Source organism: Sparus aurata, chromosome 18 (assembly GCF_900880675.1).
Source record: "Sparus aurata chromosome 18, fSpaAur1.1, whole genome shotgun sequence".
Lineage (NCBI taxonomy): Eukaryota > Metazoa > Chordata > Actinopteri > Spariformes > Sparidae > Sparus > Sparus aurata.
Genome location: NC_044204.1, coordinates 26056308 through 26071385, shown reverse-complemented (window position 1 = coordinate 26071385; position 15078 = coordinate 26056308). Strand labels below are relative to the sequence as shown.

General features: G+C 38.9%; 2 protein-coding genes and 1 pseudogene across 2 annotated transcripts; all 3 read right to left on the bottom strand.

The window, feature by feature from the left end:
• Nucleotides 1-1283: 1283 nt before the first annotated feature.
• clp1 (cleavage factor polyribonucleotide kinase subunit 1) lies at nucleotides 1284-4818 on the bottom strand. The gene is made up of 6 exons (XM_030396873.1): nucleotides 4669-4818; nucleotides 3272-3576; nucleotides 2995-3102; nucleotides 2787-2906; nucleotides 2369-2506; nucleotides 1284-2268 (listed from the first exon to the last, which is right to left on the bottom strand). The coding sequence occupies exons 2-6, from the start codon at nucleotides 3551-3553 to the stop codon at nucleotides 1582-1584; spliced, it is 1335 nt and encodes a 444-aa protein (XP_030252733.1). The 5' UTR covers nucleotides 3554-3576; nucleotides 4669-4818; the 3' UTR covers nucleotides 1284-1581.
• A 280-nt stretch (nucleotides 4819-5098) lies between these two features.
• LOC115569023 (selenoprotein H-like) lies at nucleotides 5099-9506 on the bottom strand (annotated as a pseudogene).
• Nucleotides 9507-9940: 434 nt separating this feature from the next.
• LOC115569024 (selenoprotein H-like) lies at nucleotides 9941-14684 on the bottom strand. Its single transcript, XM_030396874.1, has 5 exons — nucleotides 14595-14684; nucleotides 14053-14179; nucleotides 12847-12989; nucleotides 11724-11843; nucleotides 9941-10514 (listed from the first exon to the last, which is right to left on the bottom strand). The coding sequence occupies exons 1-4, from the start codon at nucleotides 14611-14613 to the stop codon at nucleotides 11737-11739; spliced, it is 396 nt and encodes a 131-aa protein (XP_030252734.1). The 5' UTR covers nucleotides 14614-14684; the 3' UTR covers nucleotides 9941-10514; nucleotides 11724-11736.
• Nucleotides 14685-15078: the final 394 nt, after the last annotated feature.

The following is a 15078-nucleotide window of genomic DNA, read 5'->3' as shown; positions in this document are numbered from 1 at the left end:
CACGTCTAACGCCCTGATGTAAAAAGTGATTTGTTGTTTGTTTTTAAAATGTTGTGAGCCTTTTATATTTTTATTACCAAATACAGCTAAAACAATACCTCCCAAAACACTAAACGAATTATATCCTTGCAACACATTTAAAGGGAACATTTCCTCATACTGCTAATTTTGCAACCACAAAAATGAGGAACAGGCATGTCAACTAATTTCATAAATGTCCCAACTGAGCCAAACTTCTGGAGAGATCTCTCTCTACTTCTGAAACTCAAAGAGTCTGGTGTCTTGGTTGTGGGTTGTAATACTGAAAACTTATGATTTCATCAAACTTCTTAAAAACTGCCACATTCATAATCTAACAATAATGAGTCTTTAGTCTTTGCTTATTTTCAAGTGAAATAGGCTACGGGATGAACTTATTAATGCAAAGTAGCATATGCATAAGTGTACAATCCAAGTACAGTACACTCCAAAAAAATAATTTGCCTGAAATGAATTAAATGTAAATTTCCCATATAATTTTATCACATAAGTTCAATGTCAAGTTTCACATGTAAAATGCGACCTTCTATAAACTAGCCTCCTTAAATTGAATTGATGCAGACTCATCTAAAAACCTTATCTGTTTAATAAATTATTACATATAAAGGGGTACTTCAAGTATATACTTGTAATACATACATATAATACATGTTCTCATTGGTTATTCTGTCACCTGTAATAAATCTCCCATCTACATATTCTATTTATCCATTTTGCTGTCATGACATTTTGAGAATTATCGACATAATAATGTGAATGAGCATGTAGGCCTATAGAATATTTGACGAGCGCTGGTAAGAGCTGTCAGGTGTTTACAGAATAAACAACAAGGGAGCTCATATTGTAGTGCTCCTAAACAGTTACTAACATACTGGTTGTCAGTCAGGATGTCACCTACAGTTTAGTGTCCTTTGCCCCACTTATGTCCAAATAGACATGATGACCACTACAGCATGTTTACAACAGAGAAGGTCTGGTTCGTCTCCCACCTCAGATACATTTATGGCAAGATTGTGGTGTTGAACACTATTTTAGTGCTAAGATCCCATCAAATGGGAATTGCTTGCAGCTAGCAGTAACTCAAACTTCGAAGTTGAAGCTTTCATAGGCTTGATTAAATGTAATCAAGCACAGACACACAAATGTTTTCATTATTAGTCTATTATCTACAAGACATGCAGATAAAAGTGAAATGATATGAAGTACATACAACAGAACTTAGTGTAATTAACAGAAAACACTGATTTTTTTTACCTTTAAAACTTTATTACTCAAAGAGAAAAAAGCGTTTATAAAACAGATTATCACAAAAATAATTCCTACACAGATTAAACAAATTACCCAAACATCTGTACAGTGTGGTCTATAAAATGGGGTATAATTTACAGCAGCAACCAATTTCAGTACTACTCTTTTTCTTTTTTGCCCTCTTTAGTCCTTACAAAGAACAAATTAGATGACTTTGAAACAAAATCCTGCTCCCTTGGTGCAAATAGAACTCCTCCCTTACAAGATACCCACTTTTTTTGCAACCAAGCCTTCTCATTTCATGTCCATAAAGCGGATGTCCATGATAAGCAGAGTGTGTCTGGGCAGGGGTCTGGGCGCCGGGGACAGCACTTTCATCACCTGTGTCTGTGTGTCCACATTAGTCACCACAATGAAGCCACACACAGGGCTCTCCACAAGACTCTTTCGAGAACCGTCCTCTCCGTCCTCAGCACTGCTCACGCTCAGCACATGGTACGTAAGGTCTCTTCCTGGTGTCACAGGTACCAGCTTTAGCTGTGTGTCATCCTGAGACATTCCCAGTGGCAAACACGAGTCGGGAATGGATGGTGCCCCGATCTTGTAGATGCGGACGTCCGAGAAACGCACTTCAAAGGAAAACGGGTAGAAGGACACTCCACGGAAGCCGTAGAAGTACTCACGGATCTTCTCATCCCGAGCATCCCGACGGCAATCCTTGGAGCGCTCCACCACTCCTCCTGACTTGGGTAGGAGCACCACCCGCACAAAGTGAGGGAGGTCGCGTTTGAGTTCATTGTAGAGCCTCTCGTGGTCCAGCACCAGCACCACATCAACCTCAAAGGCTGAGGCACAGTGGACCAGAGCCTGGTATCCAGAGCCTTTCACCCAGCCGCAGGTGTTGATGATGCAGCCGCCCACGCTGGCCTTCCTGTTCACCTCACAGCGCTGGGAAAACACCTCGGCCAGGCGTGACGTCAGCTGCACATTAAGAGTAAATAACAGATTAAATTGGGCAGAGATTAACAAAATAACTGTTGACAACATAGACTAAAAACATCCAGAAACTATCTCTCCTCACCTTGTTGTAAAGTTTGATGTTGGTCCCTGGGGTAGTTGAGCCAAAGTGGTAAACCAAAGGAGCCTGGACTGAGAAACCCTCCTCCACATCTGCTGGACGCTCAATGCACAGAGCTGACACTGTTCCAGGCACAGACACCTGAGGGGCAGAATGTACTTTAAATACTCAAAGTGATGTTTTTCCAACAAATCCATTCTATATCACAGATTCTGTAATAGAGTGTGTCAATCACAAGCAGCTGGACACTGTTGTTAATTTTGGGCAGAAATCTTGTGCTATAATGTTAAATTTCTCTATGTTTTACACCAGAATAGCCTCAGAACTTATTGTACATGTGACTATAATAAAATAATACAAGTATCAGCCATTGATGTTACTCTAATAACCATAGATTGGGTCGATAATAACTCATCCTTACCCCACTCTGTCCAACATCCAGTTCCACCAGTGTTGGCCGGCGGCCCACCCTCACAGCGTAGCTTAATAGCAGCCGGCACACTGTTGACTTTCCCACATCTGTAGGTCCCACCACCATCACCTGAGGAATGATTAGTTATTCAATGTCAGTGGAAAATGAATTGACATGAATCTGATAAGCTGGCCTATAGTTCCTGATTACAACCTACCCTCGGCCCCCTCTCGTTGTCTCGCTCTGCTTGTTTTCTCATCTGTTCCAGGGCAGCGTGTGTGTTCAGGTAGAGCAACATGGGAGTATCCTTGGACACATAAGCCACCTGTGATAATAAGGGAGAGATGCCAATTATTTGAGCCTCACATTCATCAAATGTCAAACTCATAAAGCCACAAATGGTTAAATGTGGTACCATGTTCCATAGCAAGTTTAATCCCCAAGTGAGCAAAAATAGAAACACTTTCAAATAGACCCCTAATCAGGTGGCTCACCTCTGGTTTCCCGAAAAGATTCACACTGCAACCTTGCCAGGTAAAAACTGCAATCTTGGAGCCTGGTCCAAATACATACTTCTTGTTCCGGTTCAGCTCTGAACCAAACACCTCAGCCATCCCTGTGAGGAGCTCAAGCTCTACTTGCTCGGCTGCCTCCGCCGTCTCCCCTGCCTCCACCTCAAATCGAAGTTCAGTCTCCTTCTCCAGGTCAAACCTGGTGCAGACCTTCCCAGATGCTGGAGCATCTTCAGTCGTCTTCACTTCCCCCTCTGTTGCCATGACTGACAAGTGAAAGTCTATACCTGATAATAATGGCGTATTAAAAAGAAAAGTTACATACACACAGAGTATTTTACAATGCCACAAAATGCCACGATGTTTCTTAATATTGCCACACTTCAAGGCACGGGTTCCAAATCTTGAGAAAATGTAAAAAATATACAGTGGCCTAAATCTCAACCTCATACACTCATTTAGGTAATGAAACCTACCCAAATATGAAATCATTTGGAATTAACATCATCATTCAAAACATTAACAAGGAGACACCTGCAGACATAACCTGTGAATATTACATAATGTAATATTCACAGGTAAATCTGCTCAGAATTCTCCCAAATTGCTGGTTTTACACAAATTTTTACCAGTTAGTAGAGTTAGTTTTGCATTGATCATATCATATGAAATATCCATAAAATGTGTCACTCAGTCGGGTGCCATCCCTTTACTTAATGGCAGAAAAGGGTTCTCTTGTGGAAAAAGGTTGGGAACCTAAAAGTAAATATTGATTCATCAACATCTCTCTTACTAAAGAAACTGGGCCAAAATGGCAGCAAATACCAAATAAATATAAATATACAAGTTTTTCACGTTTACAATCAGGGAGCCTATATCATGTATGACCGAGAGATACGCCAGGTGGTGCAATTCGTTAAACATGTTACATTCGAGGCACATAATGGTGCCATAAAGGGAAATACATGAAAAGTTAAATGATACCCACTCAACCAAATACATTTATTTTTTTACATCATGTTGTTACCGTCAATCATAGATGGCAACTTATTACCGCTAAACCTTACAGAGGCGTAACGTTGAACAGAAATATCTGCTCCTTCGCATGTGACACATTGTAGTATTGGCATAAACTCTGGCTAAAGTAGCTACGAGTTTATTTGAAAGATTTTACAGCATGTTTACCTACACATGAGCACACTGAGGACAGCTCAGCTCATTGGTTATTAGCAGCTAGCAGGCCGTAGCTAACGAAGCCACGGTTATTTCAGCAATAAATGCGGAATGAATGCCTTCAGACGCTCCAAATGTCATTAAACTACTCAAATATTGTAAGATAAATGTCAAAATGATGATTATTTTTAATGTAAAACACTTACGGGTAAGATTCAAGCCTTATTGTAGGATGAAATGTTCCCAACTGTCGAGTAAACCGCTGCTGTCGCTGGTCGCGTGATGATGATGTCACAACCTCAGCAACAAATCGGGTTCAAGCTTTGTTGAGGCTCGTCAGTGAAACAAGTTAGGATGTGAAAGACATTTTGGGAATCTTTTATTGCTTGCAGCTAGCAGTAACTCAAATAGTAATTATCACAAATGTTATTTTGAGGCTTAATGTCATAAAGCTAATCAAAGGTGGATGAACAGTTTTTTTATCTACTGAATGAAATGTTTCTTTTCCATCATCCCTTAATGTAAAGAAGCTATCTGAGACATTGAAACAGGTGTCATTCCAAAACAATTTAGCAAAAATATATTTGAGATGTTGTTGTTTTTAATTCCTGAAACAGAAATAAATAACAAAAGAACTCACAATAACAAAATGAAAACTTTAATTATCCAAAACGAATATAAAAGCACGATTAACCACTATGAAATGTGGAATAAACACTTAAAAACCAGCAGGATTATGCATCTGAGAAATGTATCGGTTCAGAGTCGCTCCACTAGGTGTCAGCATGCATCCAGAAAATGTGAGCTGTAGGAGCCGGGATCATCAGAGGAGGGACGGAGAACATCCCATTGGTCACTCCTCATCATTCTGCTTCCATGGGCCACATCTCCTGAACGTTCGGCTGCATGCAAGACATGATTTTATCTTATTAAATTCTAAAATATGGATATTGCTTATACACTATGGGCACTAGCTCCTCTGCAGCCCTAGTTGCCACCAGTTGACATTTGCAAACTATGGGGGTAAAGACAGTTTGACTGAATTGAATAAAACTGATTGCACATAGTTGCACACAGAACTCTTAATTTCACCTTGGCATCTATCCTCCCTCTGAAAGTAAGAATTCTGTTAGCTTTAGTCTTAATGGCTGAGGGGTGACACTGTCTCATAGGCTCAACTAACAAGCAGTGAACACCTCCATAAGGCTGGTGAATCATAATACATGAAAGACATCCAAGTTTAGGTTATGACACATGGCTCTGGGGGAAAAAAAGGGAAATATACATAAGGGAACAGTGACAGGCACATTGAAGCATCTTATGAGATGCTGGTAAGAACCCAACTAATAAGCTATGAGTCAAGTCCGTAATCCTCATTTCCATTTCAGGGAGCGTGTGTGTGTAAGTTTGTATGTTTGTGTGTGCTGGAAACAGCTTTCTGTATTAAAACAAAGTTTCATTTTGAAGAAAGAGGATGGATGGAGGCAATGAGTCATTGTGATGAGTCCAATTTTAAGATTTAAAAAAAAGGCTGAACAAACAAATATCTGTATACATTTTGGAAGGAAACCTTTCCTATTTCAGCATTTAAATGATGCCAGAAAATAAATAGTTTAAATTGAAGGAGCTGACCTTTATGGACTTTTGTGAATTAGTGGAGAACATTTTAAAAGGCTACAAAAAATACTCAGTTTTACATTTTTTTAAAACTCAACTTCTTTCTAGTCCACAAACTAGGCTGGTGATATCAAACATCCTTAATACATTCGTTGTATCTTGTGTTTTCCCCGATAAATGATTCCGTCTGACTGCTTTGAAATTACAAACCTTCAGTGGGCGTCTACTCCGCCTTCAGAGCCTCCTGTAGAGCAGCAACTACAACATCAGGTTGAGGAAACTTCAGCCTAGCTGGCGGACCCCTTTTTATTCCAGACCACAGAGATGTTTCTTTAGGGATCAGAAGTAAAAGAATAGTGTCATTTATGAGGAAAATACAGGATATGGGCTGTAATATTCATGTGTTATCAAAGTCTCTAGATGACAGCAGTCAAATCAAATGCTGTCAAGACAATTTAAGTCGTATTATTAAAAATGTGAACAGCAACAGGTTCTAAAATTGGAGCACAAACAATCATTTCACCACAATAAACAAAGCGCACATTGTGTGTAATTAGACATGGGTGTATTATGTTTTCACACGTCTCATTCTTTGCAAACTTGATCCTCTCTGGTGACTATTCTCCACCACTGGTAAACACAGCCTTCAGTTGATGTTCCACAACAGGATTTAATGAGTGAGAAGAGACTTTCATTCAGATAACAAGTGTTGGCACAATTAGACTTTCTTCACTCCCTTTGTCAGCACCTCAGATTTAGAGCTGATGTTAAAAGATTAAATTATTGACATTATTTGGTGTCAATTTCCTGAATGGTTAAAAAAATGGTTTGATTAAATTCAGAATCATTCTGAGGATTATGTTTACATCATATTCCTGTATATGCCTTTCTTGCTGTTATTGGACTTACTGCAAACAAATTCTCAGGCCCTGCCACCAACTGTTTTAAAATGGAAAATTTCTGAAAGTGAAGTGAAAGTACAACTGTCCACCTGAGGCTGGAAAAGATCAGATTCACCCTACAAGGCTCAGTTGACAAATTTTACAAGACTTGGCAACCCTTTATTGACTATGCAAAAACGAGGCAATAATAACCATTGTGATTTTCTGCTGTGGTGTCGATAATGTAATGTAACCCTGTAATTTGATGTATCTTTTATTTTGATTTTGGGCTGTTTTCTGTTGATGTGTATGTCAACATATCTTTCTATGACATTTGATGTAACTCATACTCACACAATGCCCTGTTAATGAAAACCAATAAACAGATGTTTAAAAAAAAAAAGAAAGTACAACTGTCCACAAGAAGGCCTATGATTGTTTTAAGTGACAGGGGCGTTGCTCCCGGGAAGACACATTGCTTTAAGATTTTTGTCATCCATGCTAAAACAATAAATAAACAAATGAAATTCAAATCGCTGCCATTAGTATCCATCTCAGAGGTAAATATCTCATGACCATAGAAAATAAATCCAATCGGTTATTCTCAGGTTTTCCGTTTCTGCCCTCCTCACCTTTGCCTCCATCCAGCAGAGTGATTTCGAAGGTCTTCTTGCGGGGTTTCTCAGGGTTGAGCTCCACAGTCAGTTCAGGGCGGGCAGCCAGGAGGGCAGATTTCACCTCCTCAGCATGACGCCTATACACATGTCAGCTCTTACTGAAATAACACATCAACCATCAGATGGACATCTGTGAAGTTTACTAAAGATATACATCCTTCCCCTTCATATGATACAACAGCTAAGTACATTAACAAGTACCGTCCTTGTGTACAATATTAAAGGTACACTAAATTAGTAATACCACTCTATACTGCTACTCAACTACATTTCTGAGCGGAATATTGGCTTAATTAAGAACTACAGCCAGTAAAACTAATACCTTTATTCCACAAACTTCACACTCCCAAGAAATTATGTTGCTGCAGTAACAGCTGTTGCTTCTTTTTATAAAGTTATCATGCCTAATTGTTGCCCAATGCTCAGCAGGATGTCTTTGTGAAGTAAAAGCAGTGGTTCCCCATCTTTTTTGTTGTTGAAAAGAAGAAGGTTCAAAGCTTGTGTACATGAAAACTTATGGTGAGAAGTTGAGTACACTCCTGAAGGTGCATTTCAGAAAGAAGCCAGTACAGTCACTCCACTTAAGATTTCTGTTGCAGGCCGCCAACAACCTGTGATATTTCACCGTGGTCCACTTTTGTTGAGCTGAGCTGAAACTAGCAGCGTCGGGTTTGTCAACAACTACGACAACAAAGGTTATTGAATTAGCTACTCTGACTGGGTTCTTCTTCATGGCAACAACTGCTGAGGCTCATGGGTATAGTAGTTTTTAGATCAGTCCACCAGGCCAAAATGATACACAAAACACAACCATCAGAAAGAATGTTTAAATACTTACATACCTTAAATTAACATATATGATTGTGACATTTCCCATATGAGTCCTCCTGTATATCTAATGTATGCAAAACTGAGGATATTAATGATATAAAAAACTGAAATGGGAATTCAAAAAGGAGAAAACACTCCTGGAACCAGGAGATCATCCTTCTACACATCTTCTTCAAAGCCATGATGATTTACAAGGCTGCTCAAACGTGAAATCAGTATCATGAGTAACAATACATTCAGTAAAAGCAGAGAAAGATGGAATACTTTAAATACTTTTACATTTGAGTACATTTTGAATGTATTAAATGCTTGATAAACGTGAATAATGAATAACATACAGACATAAGTGTGCCATCATTACGTCGCTCACCAGTGTTCAATGACCACCCTTTTGCCCTGCTGGCCGTTCTCCTCCTCTCCTTTTCCCTCCTCCTCCTCCACGGATGGTTTCTCCTCCTCTACCTGAACCTCCGCTTTGCGCTTCGTCCCTCGACGACCTGAACACACGTGATGCTACAGGTTTGTTTTCGTAACACAGGTTGCAGCTTTCGACTCTGACTAATTAAAGGGACTGTTGTAGTAGATGACATTAGATAAAACATTTATTCAGATCAGCCGATTAACATCAAGCTGTTTAACACTTAAACCAGAAATGTTGATGTAGCTAACTCTTATCCGAATTAAGCTTGAATGTTTTGTTCCACTGTTAGTTATGAAGATAGCTACTGTTGGCTCCTCAGCAGAAGACATGAGCCAGTTTAACATAAACATGAGATGACTACAGCCGTAAAACAACCTTTAGCTGTACGTCAACTACACAAGAAACATCACATCTCTATACTGTTGCTTAATGACGCGGTTGTAATTACTTTTAGTGGACTTAGACAACACATACAACACGACACACCCACCTGCTGCTTTGGACGCCATTGCTGTTACAAAACTTTGGCGCGCATGTCGACTGTACCAAAGCGTCGCTGAAGGGGTTTTCCAGAAGCCGGACGAAACCACTATCGGGGAATATTTCTATCATCAAACTTAAGGTTTTCTTACTGATAGCCAACAGCGATATATGTTTATATCTTTACAAATAAAGATTTCAAAGACAAGTATGATTTTGACTGTACAGAATATAAATTATAAACACCGTAATGTAGCTTTTGTTGAAAAACCAGTAGGCCTTCCTAACCGCCATTTTTAAAAACCCCTCGGATAAAGAAATGATTGTTGAAGGTGCAGTATGAAGTTCTGGGGGGACATTTTAATCAGAAGCATGATATCTTCAATTACTTATTTATTATACCTAAACAAACTATATAAACAAGCTGTCTTTGATTTCATGACTAAATAAAAAAAAGTCAACAAACTGACTTCAGGCTCACAGGACAACACAATTTCATGCTGTTTGACTTTGTTTATATGTGGCGGACCCTGCCACCTGTCTGGTTTCAAAAAGTGTTCTGGGGAACTCATTTTCCTGGGAGAAAAGCTTGTTTATTCAGTTATTCAAGTGGAAATTCAGTTTAATTAAAGAGAGAAACTTACATTTGTTGTGATATGGTCACAAATGTTATTTTGAGGCTGAATGTCATAAAGCTAATCAAAAGTGGATGAACTGTTTTTTTTTATCTGCTGAATAAAATGTTTTTTCACCATCCCTAAATGTAAAGAACTAACAGCCTTTTGAGACACTGAATCAGGTGTCATTCCATAACAATTTAGCAAAAAATATCTTTGAGATGTTGTTGATATTTTTAATTCCTGAAACTGAAACAAATAACAAAAAACTCACATGACAAAATGTATATAAACGTATATAAAAGCACAATTAACCACTATGAAATGGGGAATAAACACTTCACAGACAGATCAGAGGGATTATGCGTCTGAGAAATATATCGGTTCCGAGTCGCTCCACTAGGTGTCAGCATGCATCCAGAAAATGTGAGCTGTAGGAGCCGGGATCATCAGAGGAGGGACGGAGAACATCCCATTGGTCACTCCTCATCATTCTGCTTCCATGGGCCACATCTCCTGAACGCTTGGCTGCATGCAAGACATGATTTTATCTTGTTAAATTCTAAAATATAATTATTGCTTTTACACAATGGGTACTAGCTCCTCTGCAGCCCTAATTGCCAATCAGTCTCAACCAGCAGCAAACACTTGCAAACTATGGGGGTAAAGAAAGTTTGAATGAATTGAATAAAACTGATTGCATAGTTGTTTGAAACCAGATTCCAAACATGCAGAAATTAGCATGCATTTCAATTTCAGAACTCCTAATTTCACCTTGGCATCTATCCTCCCACTGAAAGTAAGAATTCTGTTAGCTTTAGTCTTAATGGCTGAGGGGTGACACTGTCTCATAGGCTCAACTAACAAGCAGTGAACACCTCCATAAGGCTGGTGAATCATAATACATGAAAGACATCCAAGTTTAGGTTATGACACATGGCTCTGGGGGAAAAAAAGGGAAATATACATAAGGGAACAGTGACAGGCACATTGAAGCATCTTATGAGATGCTGGTAAGAACCCAACTAATAAGCTATGAGTCAAGTCCGTAATCCTCATTTCCATTTCAGGGAGCGTGTGTGTGTGAGTTTGTATGTTTGTGTGTGCTGGAAACAGTTTAAGGTATTAAAACGAAGTTTCATTTTGAAGAAAGAGGATGGATGGAGGCAATGAGTCATTGTGATGAGTCCAATTTTAAGATTAAAAAAAAAAAGGCTGAACAAACAAATATCTGAAGGAAACCATTCTTATTTCAGCATTTAGATGATGCCAGAAAATAAATAGTTTAAATTGAAGAAGCTGACCTTTATGGACTTTTGTGAATTAGTGGAGAACATTTTAAAAAAGGCTACAAAAAATACTCAGTTTCACATTTTTTAAAAACCCAACTTCTTTCTAGTCCACAAACTAGGCTGGTGATATCAAACATCCTTTGTAATACATCCCATTTTAACTCACTTTAAAGCAACGTAAAGAATCTTTTGGTAAGAGACACTCCAACGTCAGCTCTGCAAAGCCTGGGTTTATCACAAATAATTAACATGTATGTTTTAAAAACAATGTTTGTAGAACCCTTGTTTCACTTAAACAAAGTAATGTACCAAGCCATTTTGTTTAAATTTTAACGGTTGACTCAAATTAATTATTTAAAGTGTGCTTCAAAGTCCTTGATACATCTGTTATATCTTGTGTTTTCCCTGATAAATTATTCCGTCTGACGGCTTTGAAATAACAAACCTTCAGCGGGCGTCTACTCCGCCTTCAGAGCCTCCTGTAGAGCAGCAACTACAACATCAGGTTGAGGAAACTTCAGCTTACGTGGCGGACCCTTTTTTATTCCAGTCCACAGAGATGTTTCTTTAGGGATCAGAAGTAAAAGAATAGTGTCATTTACGAGGAAAATACAGGACATGGGCTGTAATATTCATATGTTATCAAAGCCTCTAGATGATAGCAGTCAAATCAAATGCTGTCAAGACAATTTAAGTCGTGTTATTAAAAATGTGAACAGCAACAGGTTTTAAAATTGGAACACAAACCATCATTTTACCACAATAAACAGAGCGCACATTGTGTGTTATTAGACATGGGACTATTGTGTTTTCACACGTCTCATTCTTTGCAAACTTGATCCTCTCTGGTGACTATTCTCCATTTCTGGTAAACACTGCCTTCTGTTGATGTTCCAACAGGGTTTAATGAGTGAGAAGAGACTTTCATTCAGATAACAAGTGTTGGCACGATTTGACTTTCTTCACTCCCTTTGTCAGCACCTCAGATTTAGAGCTTATGTTAAAAGATTAAATTACTGACATTATTTGGTGTCGATTTCCTGAATGGTTAAAAAAATGATTTGATTAAATTCAGAATCATTCTGAGGATTATGTTTACATCATATTCCTGTATATGCCTTTCTTTCTGTTATTGGACTTAGTGCAAACAAATCCTCAGGCCCTGCCACCAACTGTTTTAAAATGGAAAAATCTTAAAAAGTGAAGGTAAAACTGTCCAAAAGAAGGCCTGTGATTGTCCTGAGTGACAGGGACGTTGCTCCTGGGAAGACACATTGCTTCATGATATTTGTCAGCCGTGCTATGATAAACAAATGAAATTCCATTCGCCGCCATTAGTATCCAGCTCAGAAGTAAATACCTCATAACCATAGAAAACAAAACCAAACTAGGTGCACTGCATGCAGAAGTATGTTTGTGTTTGTAGTTTTAGTGAACCAAACCTTTAATAGCTGCTACAAACAGGTAAAAGCCCAAAAAACTGGGATAAAGTCACTTGGCTGAAAATGACCCTTGGGATTAGCAAATACTTGAGCTATTCTTGGATTTTCCCTTTCCGCCCTCCTCACCTTTGCCTCCATCCAGCAGAGTGATTTCGAAGCTGTTCCTCCGGGGTTTCTCAGGATTGAGCTCCACAGTCAGTTCAGGGCGGGCAGCCAGGAGGGCAGATTTCACCTCCTCAGCATTACGCCCATACACTCGTCAGCTCTTACTGAAATAACACATCAACCATCAGATGGACATCTGTGAAGGTTACTAAAGATATCCATCCTTCTGCTGCATATGACACAACTGCTAAATACATTCACAAGTATTGTCCTTGTGTACAAGATTACGGTACACTACATTGGTAATACCACTGTATACTGCTACTCAACTACATTTGAGGGGAATATTGGCTTAAGAACTACAGACAGTAAAAGAAATGCCTTCATTCCACAAACTTTACATTCTAAAGAAATAATGCTGCTGCAGTAAGGCCAGTTAATGAAGTCTTCAATGCATAATCAATCATTCTGCTGACGCTTCTTTTTATAAAGTTATCATGCCTAATTGTTGCCCAATGTTCAAGGATGTTTTGTGGGAAAAAAAGCAGTGGTTCCCTGTTTTGTTGATAAATAGAAGAAGGTTCAGAGCTCCTGTACATAAAAGTTAAGTTAAAAATTCTGTTGCAGGCCGCCAACAACCTGTGATATTTCACTGTGTGGTCCACTTTTGTTGAGCTGAGAAACTAGCAGCGTTGGGTTTGTTTACAACTATGATAACAAGTCTGTTGAATTAGCTACTCTGACTTGGTTCTTCATCATGGCAACAACTGCTGAGGCTCATGGGTATAGTAGTTTTTAGATCAGTCCACCAGGCCAAAATGATACACAAAACACAACTATCAGAAAGAATGTTTAAATACTTACATACCTTAAATTAACATATATGATTGTGACATTTCCCATATGAGTCCTCTTGTATATCTAATGTATGCAACACTGAGGATATTAATTATATAAAAAACTAAAATGAGATTCAAAAAGGAGAAAACACTCCTGGAACCAGGAGATCATCCTTCTACACATCTTCTTCAAAGCCATGATGATTTACAAGGCTGCTCAAATGTGAAATCAATATCAGGAGTAACAATGCATTCAGTAAAAGCAGAGAAAGATGGAATACTTTTAAATACTTTTACATTTGAGTACATTTTGAATGTATTAAATGCTTGATGAACGTGAATAATGAGTAACATACAGGCATAAGTGTTCCATCATGAAGTCGCTCACCAGTGTTCAATGACCACCCTTTTGCCCTGCTGGCCGTTCTCCTCCTCTCCTTTTCCCTCCTCCTCCTCCACGGATGGTTTCTCCTCCTCTACCTGAACCTCCGCTTTGCGCTTCGTCCCTCGACGACCTGAACACACGTGATGCTACAGGTTTGTTTTCGTAACACAGGTTGCAGCTTTCGACTCTGACTAATTAAAGGGACTGTTGTAGTAGATGACATTAGATAAAACATTTATTCAGATCAGCCGATATAACATCAAGCTGTTCAACACTGAAACCAGAAATGTTGATGTAGCTAACTCTTATCCGGATAAAGCTTGAATGTTTTGTTCCACTGTTAGTAATGAAGATCGCTACTGTTGGCTCCTCAGCAGAAGGCACGAGCCAGTTTAACATAAACATGAGATGACAACAGCCGTAAAACAACCTTTAGCTGTACGTCAACTACACAAGAAACATCACATCTCTATACTGTTGCTGAATGACGCGGTTGTAATTACTTTTAGTGGACTTGGACAACACATACAACACGACACACCCACCTGCTGCTTTGGACGCCATTGCTGTTACAAAACTTTCGCGCGCATGTCGACTGTACCAAAACGTCGCTGAAGGGGTTTTCCGGAAGCCGGACGAAACCACTATCGGGGAATATTTCTATCTTCAGACTTAAGGTTTTCTTGCTGCTAGCCGACACCGATATATGTTTATATTTACATAAATACATTTAAAATACAAGTATGATTTTTACCGTAAATAATATACATGAACACCTTAATCAGTAGGCCTTCCTAGCTGCTATGTTTAAAACCCATTGGATAAAGAAATGATTGTTGAAGGTGCAGTAGGAAATTTTGGGGGGAAAATTTAACCTGAAGCATGATATCTTCAGTGACTGATTTATTATGCCTAAACAAACTATATAAACAAGCTGTCTTTGATTTCATGACTAAATAAACCGAATCATGCTGTGCATGCTGTTTGACTTTGGTTATATTTGGCGGACCCTGCCACCTTTCTAGCTTC

What these genes read in the sequence shown, in the direction of transcription:
- clp1 (XM_030396873.1), bottom strand. Translation starts at nt 3,553, where the DNA reads ATGGCAACAGAGGGGGAAGTGAAGACGACTGAAGATGCTCCAGCATCT. An exon ending in TGGATGTTGGACAGAGTGGG is followed by an intron (nt 2,507 to 2,786) that starts GTAAGGATGAGT and finishes TCTGCCCCTCAG; the next exon opens with GTGTCTGTGCCTGGAACAGT. An exon ending in ACATCAAACTTTACAACAAG is followed by an intron (nt 2,269 to 2,368) that starts GTGAGGAGAGAT and finishes CTTAATGTGCAG; the next exon opens with CTGACGTCACGCCTGGCCGA.